At 43.3% G+C, this 14,024-nt stretch overlaps 1 protein-coding gene across 1 annotated transcript; it reads right to left on the reverse strand.

Annotated features, from left to right (window-relative positions):
- Window positions 1–631: 631 nt before the first annotated feature.
- On the reverse strand, window positions 632–14,024 carry SRSF4 (serine and arginine rich splicing factor 4). The gene is made up of 6 exons (XM_054999567.1): window positions 13,780–14,024; window positions 6,001–6,143; window positions 4,964–5,076; window positions 4,169–4,383; window positions 2,357–2,446; window positions 632–2,068 (listed from the first exon to the last, which is right to left on the reverse strand). The coding sequence occupies exons 1-6, from the start codon at window positions 13,884–13,886 to the stop codon at window positions 1,270–1,272; spliced, it is 1,467 nt and encodes a 488-aa protein (XP_054855542.1). The 5' UTR covers window positions 13,887–14,024; the 3' UTR covers window positions 632–1,269.

The raw sequence follows: 14,024 nt of genomic DNA on the forward strand, positions 1-14,024 counted from the left end.
ACAAAAGTTCCCGAGACGCATACTCTCACTCTGATTTATCAATCTGATGCACAGACTGTGGCTAAAAGAGACCACGGTTCCACGTGTGTGTCAGCCACTTCCTGGAAGGTTTGAGTGGCTAAACCCTCCATCTGTCCATACGCAGTTCAACTCATGGCAACTGACGAAGTTGTTAAAATACACTCCCCGCCCCCCCCACCCTGAGATCTGCTCCACTTCAGCACTTGTATTAAAAACTCCAGAGACTGTGCTCGACACTCCTCTTGCCTTGGTACCTGTTTAATAATCACCAAGAGACCCCCTTGCTCATCCTGCTGCAGTGTGAAAAGCATGGAAAATCTGTCAACAGATTTCTAACTTTGTTCCTCTTGAGTTAGTGTAAGCAAACCGTTTTGCAGACTGCTGCAATCATTGCTCCCATAACCTCTTTCTGGGGAGGGTCAAAGATGTTGGCTTTGTTTTGATGAAAAGAGGCATCATGTCAGCTCACTGTCGGCACCTGCTTGTGGCACCCTGGAACGCGGATAATAGGAGTTAATCTGGTGGGATGTTATCAATCAGCACAGACTGCACCTTTCAGGAGACTCCCAGCAACAATCGTCTAGACTTTTAAAACCAACACAATACGCTGTCAAGCAAAAATAGTCTTTATTCAAATTTAATGGAAACAGGGGTCACGGTACTTTTGCAAGACGGGGAAAAATAAAAAAATATAAAACAAGGATATTGTCACAATACCAGAATGTGGAACTCTACTTTTTTTTTTTGCTTCCTTTCCTATGGTTTTACTGTTATCTATTTTTTCCTGACTCTCGCTATTCACAACTCTGCAAGTCCAAAATATATGAAAAGGGGTGGAAAAGGAATATGAAATTTAAGACTCTTGCACTTTTCACTAAATGGCATATACATCAAGGGGCATCAAATTTAAGGAGAAATTGTTGAACGTTACCATACCTACCTAGGAGTCATCATTCCAATCTGAGAAGCCCATCAAGAATGCAATGTTCGTTTTTAGGGCTGTTCTGGGAACCCCAGGGGCCGGCTTGTGGTGCTAGCACAAAGCTTTCAACCTCTCAGACCAGAAAAAGTAGAGAGGGAGCACCAGGCCAAACAATTACAGACACAATATGGGGATTTTTAAAAAATGTACAGCAGTGCCATGTGTTCTACTCCAATCACTTGTGCTACAACTACCAAACATGTACAAAAAAAAAAAAAAAAAGGATTTCTCTCTTTCAGAGCTCTAAGTGTGGGGTTGCAGCAAGTTTAGGATCTGGAACGAGACCTGGACCTCGATCGGGAATGTGATCTAGAGGCAGACCTCGATCTAGATTTGGACTGGGACCTTGTTTTCGAAACCGATTTGGACCTGGAGCGAGATTCTGATTTGACATTTTGTTTAGACTTGGAATTTGACCTCGACCGGGATTTGCAACGGGTGTCCATTTCCTCACCCTCTGTTTTGGCTTCCTTTTTGTCAGATTCTGCTTTTATGCGCTCTTTTTCTTTGGAGCGAGAGCGGGACCTAGACCTAGACCTGGACCGCTCTTGGTCTTCTCGCTTTTTCTTCTTGCTGCTGCTAGACTTGCTGTCTCGCTTGCTCCGCCTCTTGCTCCGCTCGCCCCTGCTGCGGCTCCGGCTCCTGCTCTCCTCCCTGCTGCGCTTCCTGCCTTTTCTCTTGTCCTTACTCTTGCTCCGGCTGCGGCTCCTGCTCCCCTCTTGGCTCCTGCTCCTGGCCTTGCTGACACTCTTCTCTCTTTCCTTACTCCTACTACCCCTTACGCTCCCCCTCTCCTCTTCTTCTGCTCTCTCTTTACTACCACTCCTACTCCTGCTTTTACTCTTACTCTTTTCCTTGCTGGGACTCCTGCTTTTTGCCTGCTCGTCTTCATCGTTTTGAACCACATCCTCGGGCTTGTCTTTGCTTTTGCTGCGGGATTTCTCCGCGCTTCCGCTGCGGCTTCTGCTCTTGTCGTCTTTACTCGGACTCCGGCTTTTTTCCTTTTGGCCTCCACTGTGGCTTTTGCTCCGACTACGGCTCTTGCTTCTGGAATGGGATCCAGACCTGAAAAAATGGCAAAGAAGACAGGTTTCCCATTAACAACTGACGATATTATTTATACTCTGATTTTCAACCTGCTGGTGAGAAAGCCACTTAGAACATCAGTCCTCTTGCACATGCTTCTACCTAAAAAATACAGCACCTGTTAATGCTTTTAAATCTTCTTGTAGAGGACTGATTGCAGAAGATACATAAACAAAACCCATCTAGCCTGTCCAGCACTCATACAGTATCAATGCAACATAAGCAAAGCAGACAGCATTCAAGATCTCTGGCAAACTATCACTGTACCTGGATCGTGACCTGCTTTTTGAATGGCTGCTTTTGCTACTGCCACTACGGCTCCTGCTTTTACGAGAGTGTCTGCTTCGAGAGCGAGATCTGAAAGCAAAGGAATGACAGCAGTGAAGTCTCTACCGTTTTCAGAATAATCCTTGAACATGACATGACTTATTGGACTGCACCCTTAATACCAAGACCTTGGTACTAAGTATATGCTACCGACCAAATGCATTTTTTCCGGTAGCACAGACTATATTCCCTTGATGCCCGAGAGAACAGCAGAAAAGTTCTTAAAACTCTGCAAGAGTGAGTCAAGGATTGGTATAGGATGCAAGTATTTATTTATTTAGGATATTTCTAGGCTTCAGAATCTTGCTCAAGGTGGCTTACAGTCAGAATCACCACAATAGTAAAAACTACTAATTAAAAATAAGTAACCGGACATAAGCAGCATAAGAACAATCCATAAAACAGAAGCAGGCCGCTAAAAAAGCTGAAATAAGATAAAAACCTTTAATTAATACCTTGGGTAAAAAGATGAGCTTTGGCCTGTTGCCCCCCCCCCCCCCCGCAAAAGTAGGGTAAATGCCAGGCGAGCCTCAAGGGGGAAGGTGTTCCAAATGCAAGGTGCCACCACAGAAAATGCCTTGTCCCACCTCACCTCTGAAGGAGGGGGTCACAGAAAGTAGGACTTGAGAGGCAGATCTTAATTGGCAGGCTGGATAGTATGAGAGGATGTGGTTCTTCGGGTAATCTGGCTCCCAAGCTGCTTAGTGCCTTGCAGGTAAGAACCAGCATTCTGAATTGTGCCCGGAAAGAGATGGGTGACTAGTCAGATCACTGGGGATTCTCAAGAAGCCCAAACAAGAAGTTATGGGAGGGCTGGGCCACTGGTTGTTTATTCATAATACTCACACTGCTAGGGCATTAAGCCTCACCCTATTATTTTGTGTAAGGTGAGGAGGGTTTAAATATCTCCCCCAACTTGCCTGGGTAGCGAACTATTACATGCACTGTTTTAGTGCTGCATTACAGACATTGTGGAAAAACAAGCCACAGTTGTAGCCGTTCCCCAGGTCAATCTCTCATTTGAACAGAGCCTGCTCAGGCACACGAAAAGCATCAGGTGCCAACTTTTTCCTCAAGATTTTATCTCAAAAAGAGGTTCCATCAGAACACACAGCTTTTGGGAAAACACAAGTTTGTGTGCCTGTGCTAACAATCAGCCCTCACTGGGTAGCAATGATTTCTGGAAGGGGGTTGGTGGTGGTCAGCATGAAGCTTCAGCCAGGCACAAAGACTCTCTGTAGAGAGGCCTGCCTCGCCAACTCGAGAGATCTGGCCAGGAACACAAGTCAAATGGGAGGTCCTTTCTCCCCTCAGCAATAAGGGAAGAAAAGGCGACTTGTGTGATTGCATCCTGCTATACTCAATTAAAGGGAAGCAGCAAGGAACCCTAAGCAGTTGCTACTCACTGTTTAAATAATGATGTCCTATATCTCTCAATGAAGTAAATTATTCTGAGATTGTAGACAGACCGTCGGGATGAAAAGATAACCCTAGCACTCTGCAATCCCATGACCCGGCAACAGGAGAATCAAACAGTTTGTCCAGCCTAAACAGTCCTTCTAGTTTAAGTTTGTTGATATCAAAGTAACTCTACATAGGACTGGGCTGTAACCAAACTACACTGTCTTCAAGCACACACCTTCAATACTCACTTTCTGTTTCCACGGCATCAACATTGCTGTGGTTCTTCCTCTATGGCGGTCTTGTGGAAGTGTGCCATATGGATTTCAGAAACAAGATGAACAGACTTACCTTGAATGAGTTCGACTTCGAGAGTAAGAGCGGCGGCGTCTCGACCCAGGCCTGTCTTCAACCAGCCTTATCTTTCTACCATTTACTTCCGTCCCATCCAGCTTTTCCAATGCTCTTTTCATGTCCGAGTAGGATTTGAACTCAATCACCCCTTCATTCTTTCTCCCTTTGTGTGCGTCGGCATACGTCACTTCACCTGCCTGACGCATATAATCCTAGGAGGGGAAATACATGACTGTTGTCCTGGAATAGACTCATCCTTTTAAATCCAGATGGTGCCTGAGGACCCCCACCCTGAAGAAGTGATGTATTTACAGCATATTTACAGTACAGCATAAGCTATGGAGATTGCAAGCCATGTGCAGTGCGCATCTAGCACACTTATCTCGTTTTTCCTCCAAAGTGGCACAAATGTTCTTCTTTACCCTTTTATTCTAACAACATTCCTCCAAGGTAGGTTTAACAGAAAGGGGGGAGGGAGTGGCTTACCCAGGTGCTAACCAAAACATTAACCACTCTACTACACCAACTCTCCCCAGGGAACACATTTACTGACTGACTTAGAAAATGTGTATGCCCCTACCCAGACAGCTCTCAGTTAAAACAATAGCGCATGTACACAACATTATGTACAATAAGCATTAAAACAAAGCAAAGCCGTTCTGAACATGGATTCTACAAGAAACATGAAAGGGTTGCTTAGTGCATTGAACTCAAGGCAGAATTCAGATCAGACCTGTCCACTCAAACTGTCAAACCTGTCGCCCCACCAGTAGACACCAACCAGTTATGTACCTTCAAATCTTGCCAACTGCAACGGCTTGACAGATTTTCAACGATCAATCTATATTCAGTACGGGTCGGAGGACCGTACTTATCTCTTCCACTTCTTCTATAACCATATCCACCTTTAGGAGGCGATAAGCAGATGCAATACTTCAGCTAAGGTAGTGGAGTCAGTTGTTTAATCTATACCCTACCCATCCCCCCAAAACAAAAACTAGTCTAACAAATATGTCAGTAAATACATTTAAATCCTCCCACCCAGCAGCCTAAACTACATTCTCCTTTCTTTAAATATGTGTATATATATACACACACACACACATATATATATATGCTACAGAATCAGACATTAAAAGGAGTTTTACATATATATCTAGAATATTAAAATGTGGTTGTATATTTTATTGTTACAATTAAAAATCCAACATGCAACTAAGTTTAAGTTAATAGAAATTAACTATTTTTTTAAATAAATAAAAAATAATCAAATCACTATAGTCAGTTACTAATGTTACTTACATTGATTTAAACTTTTCTGAATATTTGACATGAAACAAGGTTTTCAGGCACCTATTTCAGTTTAATCACATCTGTCTCTAACCCTTGGGGTCCTCACCACCCAGGTCTAATGGGAAAAGGTTGCGGTCGTCACATGGCTTCCTTTTTGGGGTCAGCCAAGGGCCACAAAGGTCAAAGAGCCATCATGGAAAGGCAACCCAGGGTCAGCCAATGGAACAGGCAGTCATCTTAGCCTCAAAGGACTCTTAATTGAAACATTGAGGTCTTTGTTAAGTCTATGTTAAACAATCACATTACAAACAAGCCATTCATATATTTACAAAAAATTAAAATAATGAAAAATTAAAGCTCATTTAGTCCATTTACATCAATTAAAATGCTGAATGCAAAATTCATAACTAAATACATATTACTTTAATAAGAAATTACAGTCAAACTTTAAAAAAACAAAAATTACAGGTTTTAAATTGTATGTTTTCAAATAGAAAGAAAAAAGGCCACCAAGACAATGGTAGGTCAGTGCTTACTGCGTCCAGAACCGTAACTGCTGTCACGACGAGGGCCTCGGGCATGCTCAACAATGACACGTTCCCCACAAAGGTCTTTGCCATTTAGTTCATAAACAGCATCATCAGCATCTCGCACATCATCAAACTCAACAAACCCATACCTGGCAGGGAGAGGGAGAGAGAAAAGATGCTCCAGAATCAACTGTGCCCTTCCAACACTCAAATCTGGGTGAGGTGAAGGTATGGCCAAAGAGTCAAGCAGGACTCTACAGAAAAGAGTCCCGAAGCACCTTGAAGACTAACCAACTTTACTGTCGCATAAGCTTTCGAGAATCAGTTCTCTTTGTCAGATGCATCATACATCTGACAAAGAGAACTGTGATTCTCGAAAGCTTATGCGACAGTAAAGTTGGTTAGTCTTAAAGGTGCTACTGGACTCTTTTCTATTTTGCTACTACAGACTAACACGGCTAACTCCTCTGGAAGCAGGACTCCAGAAAGGCAGCCTAAGAATTTCTCTAAACATAAAACATTTCCTTAAACTGCCAACACAGCCTAAATCATACACCCTTCCCAACTTAAGACTGCTACACACGGTCTATTCACATGGGAGCCAGAGGTGAACGCACTGCATTTTCTTGAATGATATTATGACTCTTCCTTAATATCCCTCAAGAAATCTCTTAGGCCAAGGACCTAAATAATGGTGCCCCTGCTGCGTGTTCCAGCAGCTTCCCTCAAAAGGTTTACTACGCAAGCGGCTTCTTAAGTCTTGAAACTCGTTAATAATCTGCTTCGCTTCATGCAACCAAATAAACATCTCTGCTGTAACAGCAGTTCTGGAAGAAGGAAGCAAAGAATGCGCAGCATGACAACTGACCAGCCAATTGGGGTGCGAGACCAGATGGAAGGGGATGCAAACAGCCAGAAAGGCTGAGAACTGGGGTTTGAGTATTATGCCTCTTCAGAGTGTTGGCAATGTCCAAGGAGACAGAAGCAATGCAAATTAATGGTATTCTATCATTTACTACCTGCTGCCTTGGGGATCCTTCTGGACTGAAAGGCAGAGTAGAAATTAATGAAGTACAGAAAGTTATAAACAAGTAAAGTAATAAAATAAACAGCGCTGCAAATTAGTAATGCGCAAGGCATCCACTCAGGTTAGCTGCTATCCCTTTATGTCACTGGATGATCAGCTCTTGCTGCTGGCACTAACTTAGCTGGCATCAACTTTTTGACTTCAGACAGCAAAAGTGGTACGTGTGTATGTGGAGGGGGGGGGCAACAGAGAACAAGGACTGCTCTCTCAGTAGAGCGCTCCCTGACTCCGCTCCCTCTGGTTGGAGCAGCCAGTGGAGCATTTCCACCTCTCATTCTGCAATGTATCAATATCTTCCGAGTTTATGGCATCCTTTAAATAAAACGTTGTGCTGTCAGAATAGCATGGCTAGCTAACTTGGAAGCAAGGAGGTTGGAAAGCTCATTTTTGCAGGGATTTGTTTCCTGGTATAGAGGAAGAATTATAGAGAACTTAGACTGGTTGGTGATGGCTTAGGGCTGAAGCTTTTTCTTTTTGCCAGCAAACTCTGAGCACTTCTAAGCAGGAAGTTTCTGATGCCACAGAGATGGAGAGCACTAAGAAGTACTTTACGTTCTGCGTTAAAAAGTGCATTTGGAAGGAAAGGAATGCGTTTCTGGCTTAACTCTGCTCTGTGTTATATACGCAAGCAAAACTAACCCCCTCTGGTCACCAGCTAACCCTAATAACGCTGGGGGGAATTCCAGCTATAAGCTAGGCAATCAGATTCTGAAGTCATCCTCCAGACCAAGCCATGCAGGTCTGCTTGGTGCTCAAACATCAAATTACATTTTCATGCAATTCTACCCCAAAGACAGCAAATCTTTGCTCCCAAACCAACTTTATTGGATGCCTTACCTAGATAACAGCTGCTATTTAATCCCTGAACCCAAAACGTTTTTTCCATGCGTATAGGAAGGTGATCAGGTTCCACAAAAGGGACAGAAGCGCCCTTTTTATTGTGCATAAGCTTTCACTTTTGTAATAAAGAAAAATAAAGTGAATTCTAAGTGGAGTTGGCATGAAAACTCTGACCCATCTTTTCTAAGTATGCATTTCTAATGCAGCTGATGAAGTAAACTCTGACTCACAAAAGCCTGCGCTGGAGATGCATGGGGTAGACTGGCACAAAACGGGTTTTCATTTATTCCATTTACAGTTCACCTTTCTTGCTGAGACTCAAGTATACAGCTGGACTCCCATTTTATTTTGTGGCTACAAACAAAGAGAGCCACCAATCTAGAACTGTTGTTTCAAGTATGTGATGCAAGACAAGTTTTTCCTGTAAATCTCCCATTAATGTTGTATTCTCAAAACGACTTAGAAGCAATGTTTTTGAAATAATAATGACGACGTTAGGCACTTTTTGTCCCAGAAGAAAACCCACCCATAAACTCCTAGTGAACCATTTCCCTACCGCCTGTAAAACTTAAATTGAAACAACTATGACCCAGCAGTCTCACTACTCGAAGTAGACAACTTTGCTGCTGCTCAGCAAAGTTGCTGAACTAGCTTTTCAGCGTCCCAACTCGACATTTACTCGTAACTGGGAATTTATGTGCTGCCGAAAAGCATGAAACAATGGATTTGCCTTGATGAATCACAATAAGGTCTATCTAGTCTAGAATTCTGTTTCCTAGAGCTGATAGTGAGACGCTGGGGAAGCTCATGAGCAAAAGGATAACGCTGCCTGCCTTCAGCATCAGTTGATCAAAAGCTGCACAGAGGGTCTAAACACATACCCAGTACTTGAAAAGCATTGCAAACTGCGGCATCCTATGCTACCGTAAGATACACATCTTTAATTTTGCCATTTGAAAGGCAGAAAGAAATAAATGTTGAAGGTAGAAAAATTCTGCAGTAAATGAAAGCTTATTATTTGGACCAAAACTCTTTCATCAATTGACGACAGGTAGATCCGCCATCATATCTGGCTATTAAGATAAAAGTTATGACAGAGAACACTGAACTCTAATAAGAGATTATAATTATAGTATATGAATTGTCTAAAAATTGTTTAAACAAAAATATTGAAAATATTGTATATGTCAACAGTGTAAGAGCCCCCCCACCCCCACCCCCGCTGCTTTCTCAAATTTAAGAAAATCCTCAGACTTTCTTATGCTGTGACTGAGTGAAGACCAGGCTGCCTCAAATTGCCAAGTTTTTCCATTGGGCAATTCCATTTCCCCCACATTTTGTATGTTAAAACAAAACTTACCTTAAAAAGCACTTTACTCATTTGAAAGGGAAAAAAAACATTCCACAGGATTTTTTTTAGCGTTCTACCTAATTTTCCAATTTTTGTCATATGTTTTTTCCTCCATGCTGCTCATAATTGTCTAAGCCTCCAGCATAACCTCTTGTGTATATCTTAAAAACTAAACTACCAGACTTAAATTTTGTCACTTAAAAAAATCTCAGTATTCAGATTGCGTATTTTATTTTTCCTCTTGAGTTCTAATGAATGAACCATTTTTTTAAACTGCTGATGTAGATGTAATTTTTTTACACAGAAAGTTTTTAGCATCCCAAGATCCTCCCCTAAGCAATCACAATACAGCTAATTCAGACAGTGAATGCAAAATTTTGTTCCAATTAGCGCCACTTTGTACTTTTTGGACTATTGTTCTGTTGCCCACTCATCCAGTCTGAAGAACATTTTGAGTTATGATAATTTATTCGGTATTTCATCATCCTAAAGGATTTGGTATTATCTGCAAATTCTGACTATCTTGCTGCCTAATCCTGACTAGGTTGTTTGTCAGAGCAGAAGCTAATCTTTCACTTTGTTAGAATCGCATGTGCACGTGAACCGTAAAATGGATCTTATACCATCTGAGGTGCTTGCTATTCTATAAACATGACTTCCAAGCAGCAGTGCGTTACCATCCTCCAGCTGGGACCTGGAGTTCTCCAAGAATTACAACGAATCTTTACGCTACAGAGAAACCAATCAGTTCCCCTGAAGTAAATGGCAGCTCAGGAGCATGTACTCCATTGTATCACATCTCCACTTTGCCCCCCCCTCAAAAAAACCCTTTGCCTTCCCCAAGCAGCACTTCAAAATCTATAGGAATTTCCCAAGTGGAAGTCAGCAGCCTTAGTGTCTCTCTACACAAGACCTCTTATACAAGGACGCTCAAGTGTAGGGAGATGCAATGTTAGCCGGAAAGCGTAATTTTAAAAGATAGAGCTGAAGGCTCTGTCAATTTCACCTTTCTACAGGAGGGTAGCTTTAAAAGACTGAGTCAGCAGAGATGGGTCCTTGGAGGGTTTGTTAATTTTATCTTCCGCTCCTTAAACTGGAGATGAAATTGACAGAACCTTCAGAGAGACTAAGAAGAAATTAAAAAGAGACCAGTAGCACCTTTAAGACTAACCAATTTTATTGTAGCATAAGCTTTTGAGAATCACGGTTCTCTTCGTCTGTGATTCTCGAAAGCTTATGCTACAATAAAACTGGTTAGTCTTAAAGGTGCTACTGGACTCTTTTTGATTTCGCGACTACAGAATAACGCGGCTAACTCCTCTGGATCTAAGAAGAAATTAACAAACCCTCTGGGGAGCCATGGCATAGAACAGCATCTCAAAATGGCGGCCTTATGTACTACCTGTTCTCTTAAATATGTACTCCTGTGAGCTACTCCCCCCCCCAAATTTAATACAAGAAATGATAAAACTGTACAGTACAAACAAGAAAGGGATTAAAACTAAGCCATATAAGACATTATCAAAACCACTCTTGGCAAATTGTTAAAAACCCAAGAATTACAATAAACAAGCATTTAAACTTCGTTGCATTGGGGAGTTACTTCTTTGGCATTTAAAACATCTAAAATTGGTTTCCATATTTCATCATATTCAAATAAAGGGACTGCCATATGCAAGTTCCCAAAAAAACGGATTATGCATAATCCTACCCATCAAATATTGCTCCCAGATTTTCTGCCTGCTCTGTATTTTAAAATTTTCTCCTGTAGAAAGGTGAAATTGACAGAGCTCTGTCTTTAAATTACGCTTCCTGGCTAACATTACATCACCCTACACTTAAGCATCCTCGTGTAAGAGGTCTCGTGTAGAGAGACTAGTAGGGTCTGTTTATTTTTGAGACAAAACTTTCAACAGTCAAAATTATTCAGAATTCAGTCATTGATAATTGTAGAATTACTTCCAGTTTTCTCAAAAACTTGTCAATTGTTGCAACACAGAATGCATGGAGCATAATCAGAAAACCTGAGTGTTAACATAATGCCTATCACATTCTGGGAAACAGCAGCCAGCCACTGAAATGGATTCTCTTGAAATCTGCGCTCTTCCAAACTCAGGCTAAGCCACTGATATTCGACTCCATTTCTACCCTGCTTGTTAATCAAAAGTCGGTTCCCAAAACATCTCCCTGCAATAAAAATAGAATATAAAACATTGCTGGTATGGGGTGAGGCAAAATCCTCAACTAGATCTAAATACCAAACTCACATTTCAAACCTGAGCTTTAGTGCTGCCACAGGGTTTGGCATGTTAAAGGTATCATTAGATCTAAGCTTCAACCCCAAGAGAACAAGCACGTTTAGTATGTTAGATTAAGACCAAGGAGAAATGGGTTCAAATTTCCACTCAGTGACGAAGCTTACAGTATGCCACTGGGTCAGTCAAAAGATTTAGCCTGACTTCCCTTATAGCACATGGCTTCTGAAGGGATGAAATCCCATAACTAACTCTGAGTGTGTTAAAAAAGGATGAGATAAACTTATGCTAGATAATCAGATGTGTCAATGGAAAAAATCAGTACCCGGAAACTTTATGGCAGAGAGGTCTAACTGCAAGTGCCATGCAGAGTACTAGCACACTTTGGGCCTGTCATACTCTCTTAACCAAGCCAATCGCATAGGGTTTGTTGGGAGAATGAAATGGATGAACCATACACACCACTCTGAATTCCTAAAAAAGGATAGAAATGCTAATTCAAACATCAAATTGTACAGGAGGCAACGTGATGAACAGCCAGAAAGTAAACCACTCTGATTCACTTAAAAAGTTACTCACGTTGTATGGAAACTTAACAGGAAGGGCCCGTGGCTCAGTGGTAGAGCACCTGCTTTGCATGCAGAAAGAAGGCCCCTAGCTCAATCCCTAACATTTCCAGTTAAAAAGATCAGGTAGGGCATGCTCAGACCCTGTACAGCCAATGCTAGGCAGGGCAGCCAATACTGATCTGTCTTAGGTTCAAGTTGCTTCATATATGCAAGAAAAAAAATGAAAAACAAGTGCTTAGCGTTCATCAGATGCCCCAGTGGCCTTTGCATTAATCAAGCAATTTTAACACACAAATTAAAGACTCTTTAGTTAAGATGAAACTGGTGTACTCATCAAAAGAGGCATAGGAGAGCCAAAAACACAGTCGGAGCAGGGCTACCAACCTCCAGGTACAGCCTTAAGATCTCCTGGAATTACAACTGATCTCCAGACTTCAGAGAGCTGTTCCCCTGGAGAAAATGGCACATTTATTTATTTATGCTGCCTACAGTTTAAGAGTCTGGACTCTACAGTATTAATAATAATAATAACTGTGCTCTTCTAGATAGATTCATGCCCTCTCAGAGGGGTGAACAAAATCAGTTTTATTAATATCCCCACAACACAGCTGGGGAGCTGGAGCTGAGAGGAGTGGCTTACTCAAGGCCACCTCCTGAACTCATGGTCCTAGCAGGATTTGAACTAGCAGAGTGCTGACTTGCAACCCAACCACTTAACCACTGTGTTACTCCACTAAGGTCACATGGCTCCTCAAACCCCCATCCCAAATCTGGGAATTTCCAAACCCAGAGTTGGCAACCTTAGGCCAAAACCCAAATTCTCTCCTCCCCTTCCCCTAAGTGATTTTATTTTTCATATTAGTCACAATACCAAGACTAGGGCTAACACTGCTGAAAAATAAACACACTGCCCATTTGTACTATATAGCTCCATTTGGATTGCAGTTTTTTTCCCCTAAGCTACCTTGGGGCAAGAGGAGCCAGAAGATGGGACACACATGCAAGCCTACAAAATCTGGAATCAGCATGGAGGCGGGTGGGCTTGCAGGCGCGAGTGAAAGGCGCCCCTGCACCTTCCTCCTTCCACCATCAGCCAAGTAGGGTTGCCATCTCCAGCTTCATAAATTCCTAGCGATTTGGGGAAAGAGCTGGGAAAGGTATGCTTGGGGAGAGGCGGGACCTCAGCGGGGTATAATGACATAGAGCCCACCCTTCGAAGTAGCCATTTTTCCAAGGGCCTGGAGATCTCTTGCAATTCCGGAATATCTTCAGCCATCACCAGGAGGTTGGCAAGTCTATTCAGCAAGGTATAATACTACAGACTCGGCCCGCCAAAGCAGCCATTTCCTCCAGAGGAACTGATCCTTGAGCTCAGCTGCAATTCCGGGAGATCCCCAGGCCCCACCTGGAGGTTGGCAGCGGCAACTCATTGGGGGAATGAACACTGGAGAGAGAAACGCAGGAAAGAGGGGGAGGGGCGGCCTTTCCTTTCGCTTCGGATGCCCCCCTAGATGGGAGGGGGGAGGAAAGGGGAGAGGCGCGCGCGCGGGAAAGGACGGAGAAAGGACGCGCATGCGCGGTACGTGCCCAGGCCGCGCTGACAGGCGGCGAGGAAGAAACTTGGGGGGGGGGGGGAGCTGGATTCCTGCCTAGGCCTCTCGCGAGGAAGCCGGGCCGCCTCACCCGTTCTTGAGATCCACTTCGAGGATTTTCCCGTAGCCCTTGAAGAATCGCTCCACGTCCCGCTCCCGGGCCTGGTAGCTGAGGCGTCCGATGTAGACCCGCGGCATCTCCACGGCCCCCCACCCCTGCCGGGCCCGCACCGCGAAGGGCGGCGGAGGCGACTGAGTCACTCAAAAAGGGGAGGGGCGGCCGGCAGCGGCCTTCTTTTTTCCCCCCTCTCCCCGGCCTTCCTTCCTGCGCAAGCG

This window comes from Eublepharis macularius, chromosome 15 (assembly GCF_028583425.1).
Source record: "Eublepharis macularius isolate TG4126 chromosome 15, MPM_Emac_v1.0, whole genome shotgun sequence".
Classification (NCBI taxonomy): Eukaryota; Metazoa; Chordata; class Lepidosauria; order Squamata; family Eublepharidae; genus Eublepharis; species Eublepharis macularius.

Coding starts and splice junctions, on each gene's coding strand:
- SRSF4 (XM_054999567.1), bottom strand. CDS start 13,886: ATGCCGCGGGTCTACATCGGACGCCTCAGCTACCAGGCCCGGGAGCGG. Junction 6,144..13,779: donor GAAGTGGATCTCAAGAACGG/GTGAGGCGGCCC, acceptor TCTCCCTGCCAG/GTATGGGTTTGTTGAGTTTG. Junction 4,384..4,963: donor GCAGTTGGCAAGATTTGAAG/GTACATAACTGG, acceptor TTCCCCTCCTAG/GATTATATGCGTCAGGCAGG.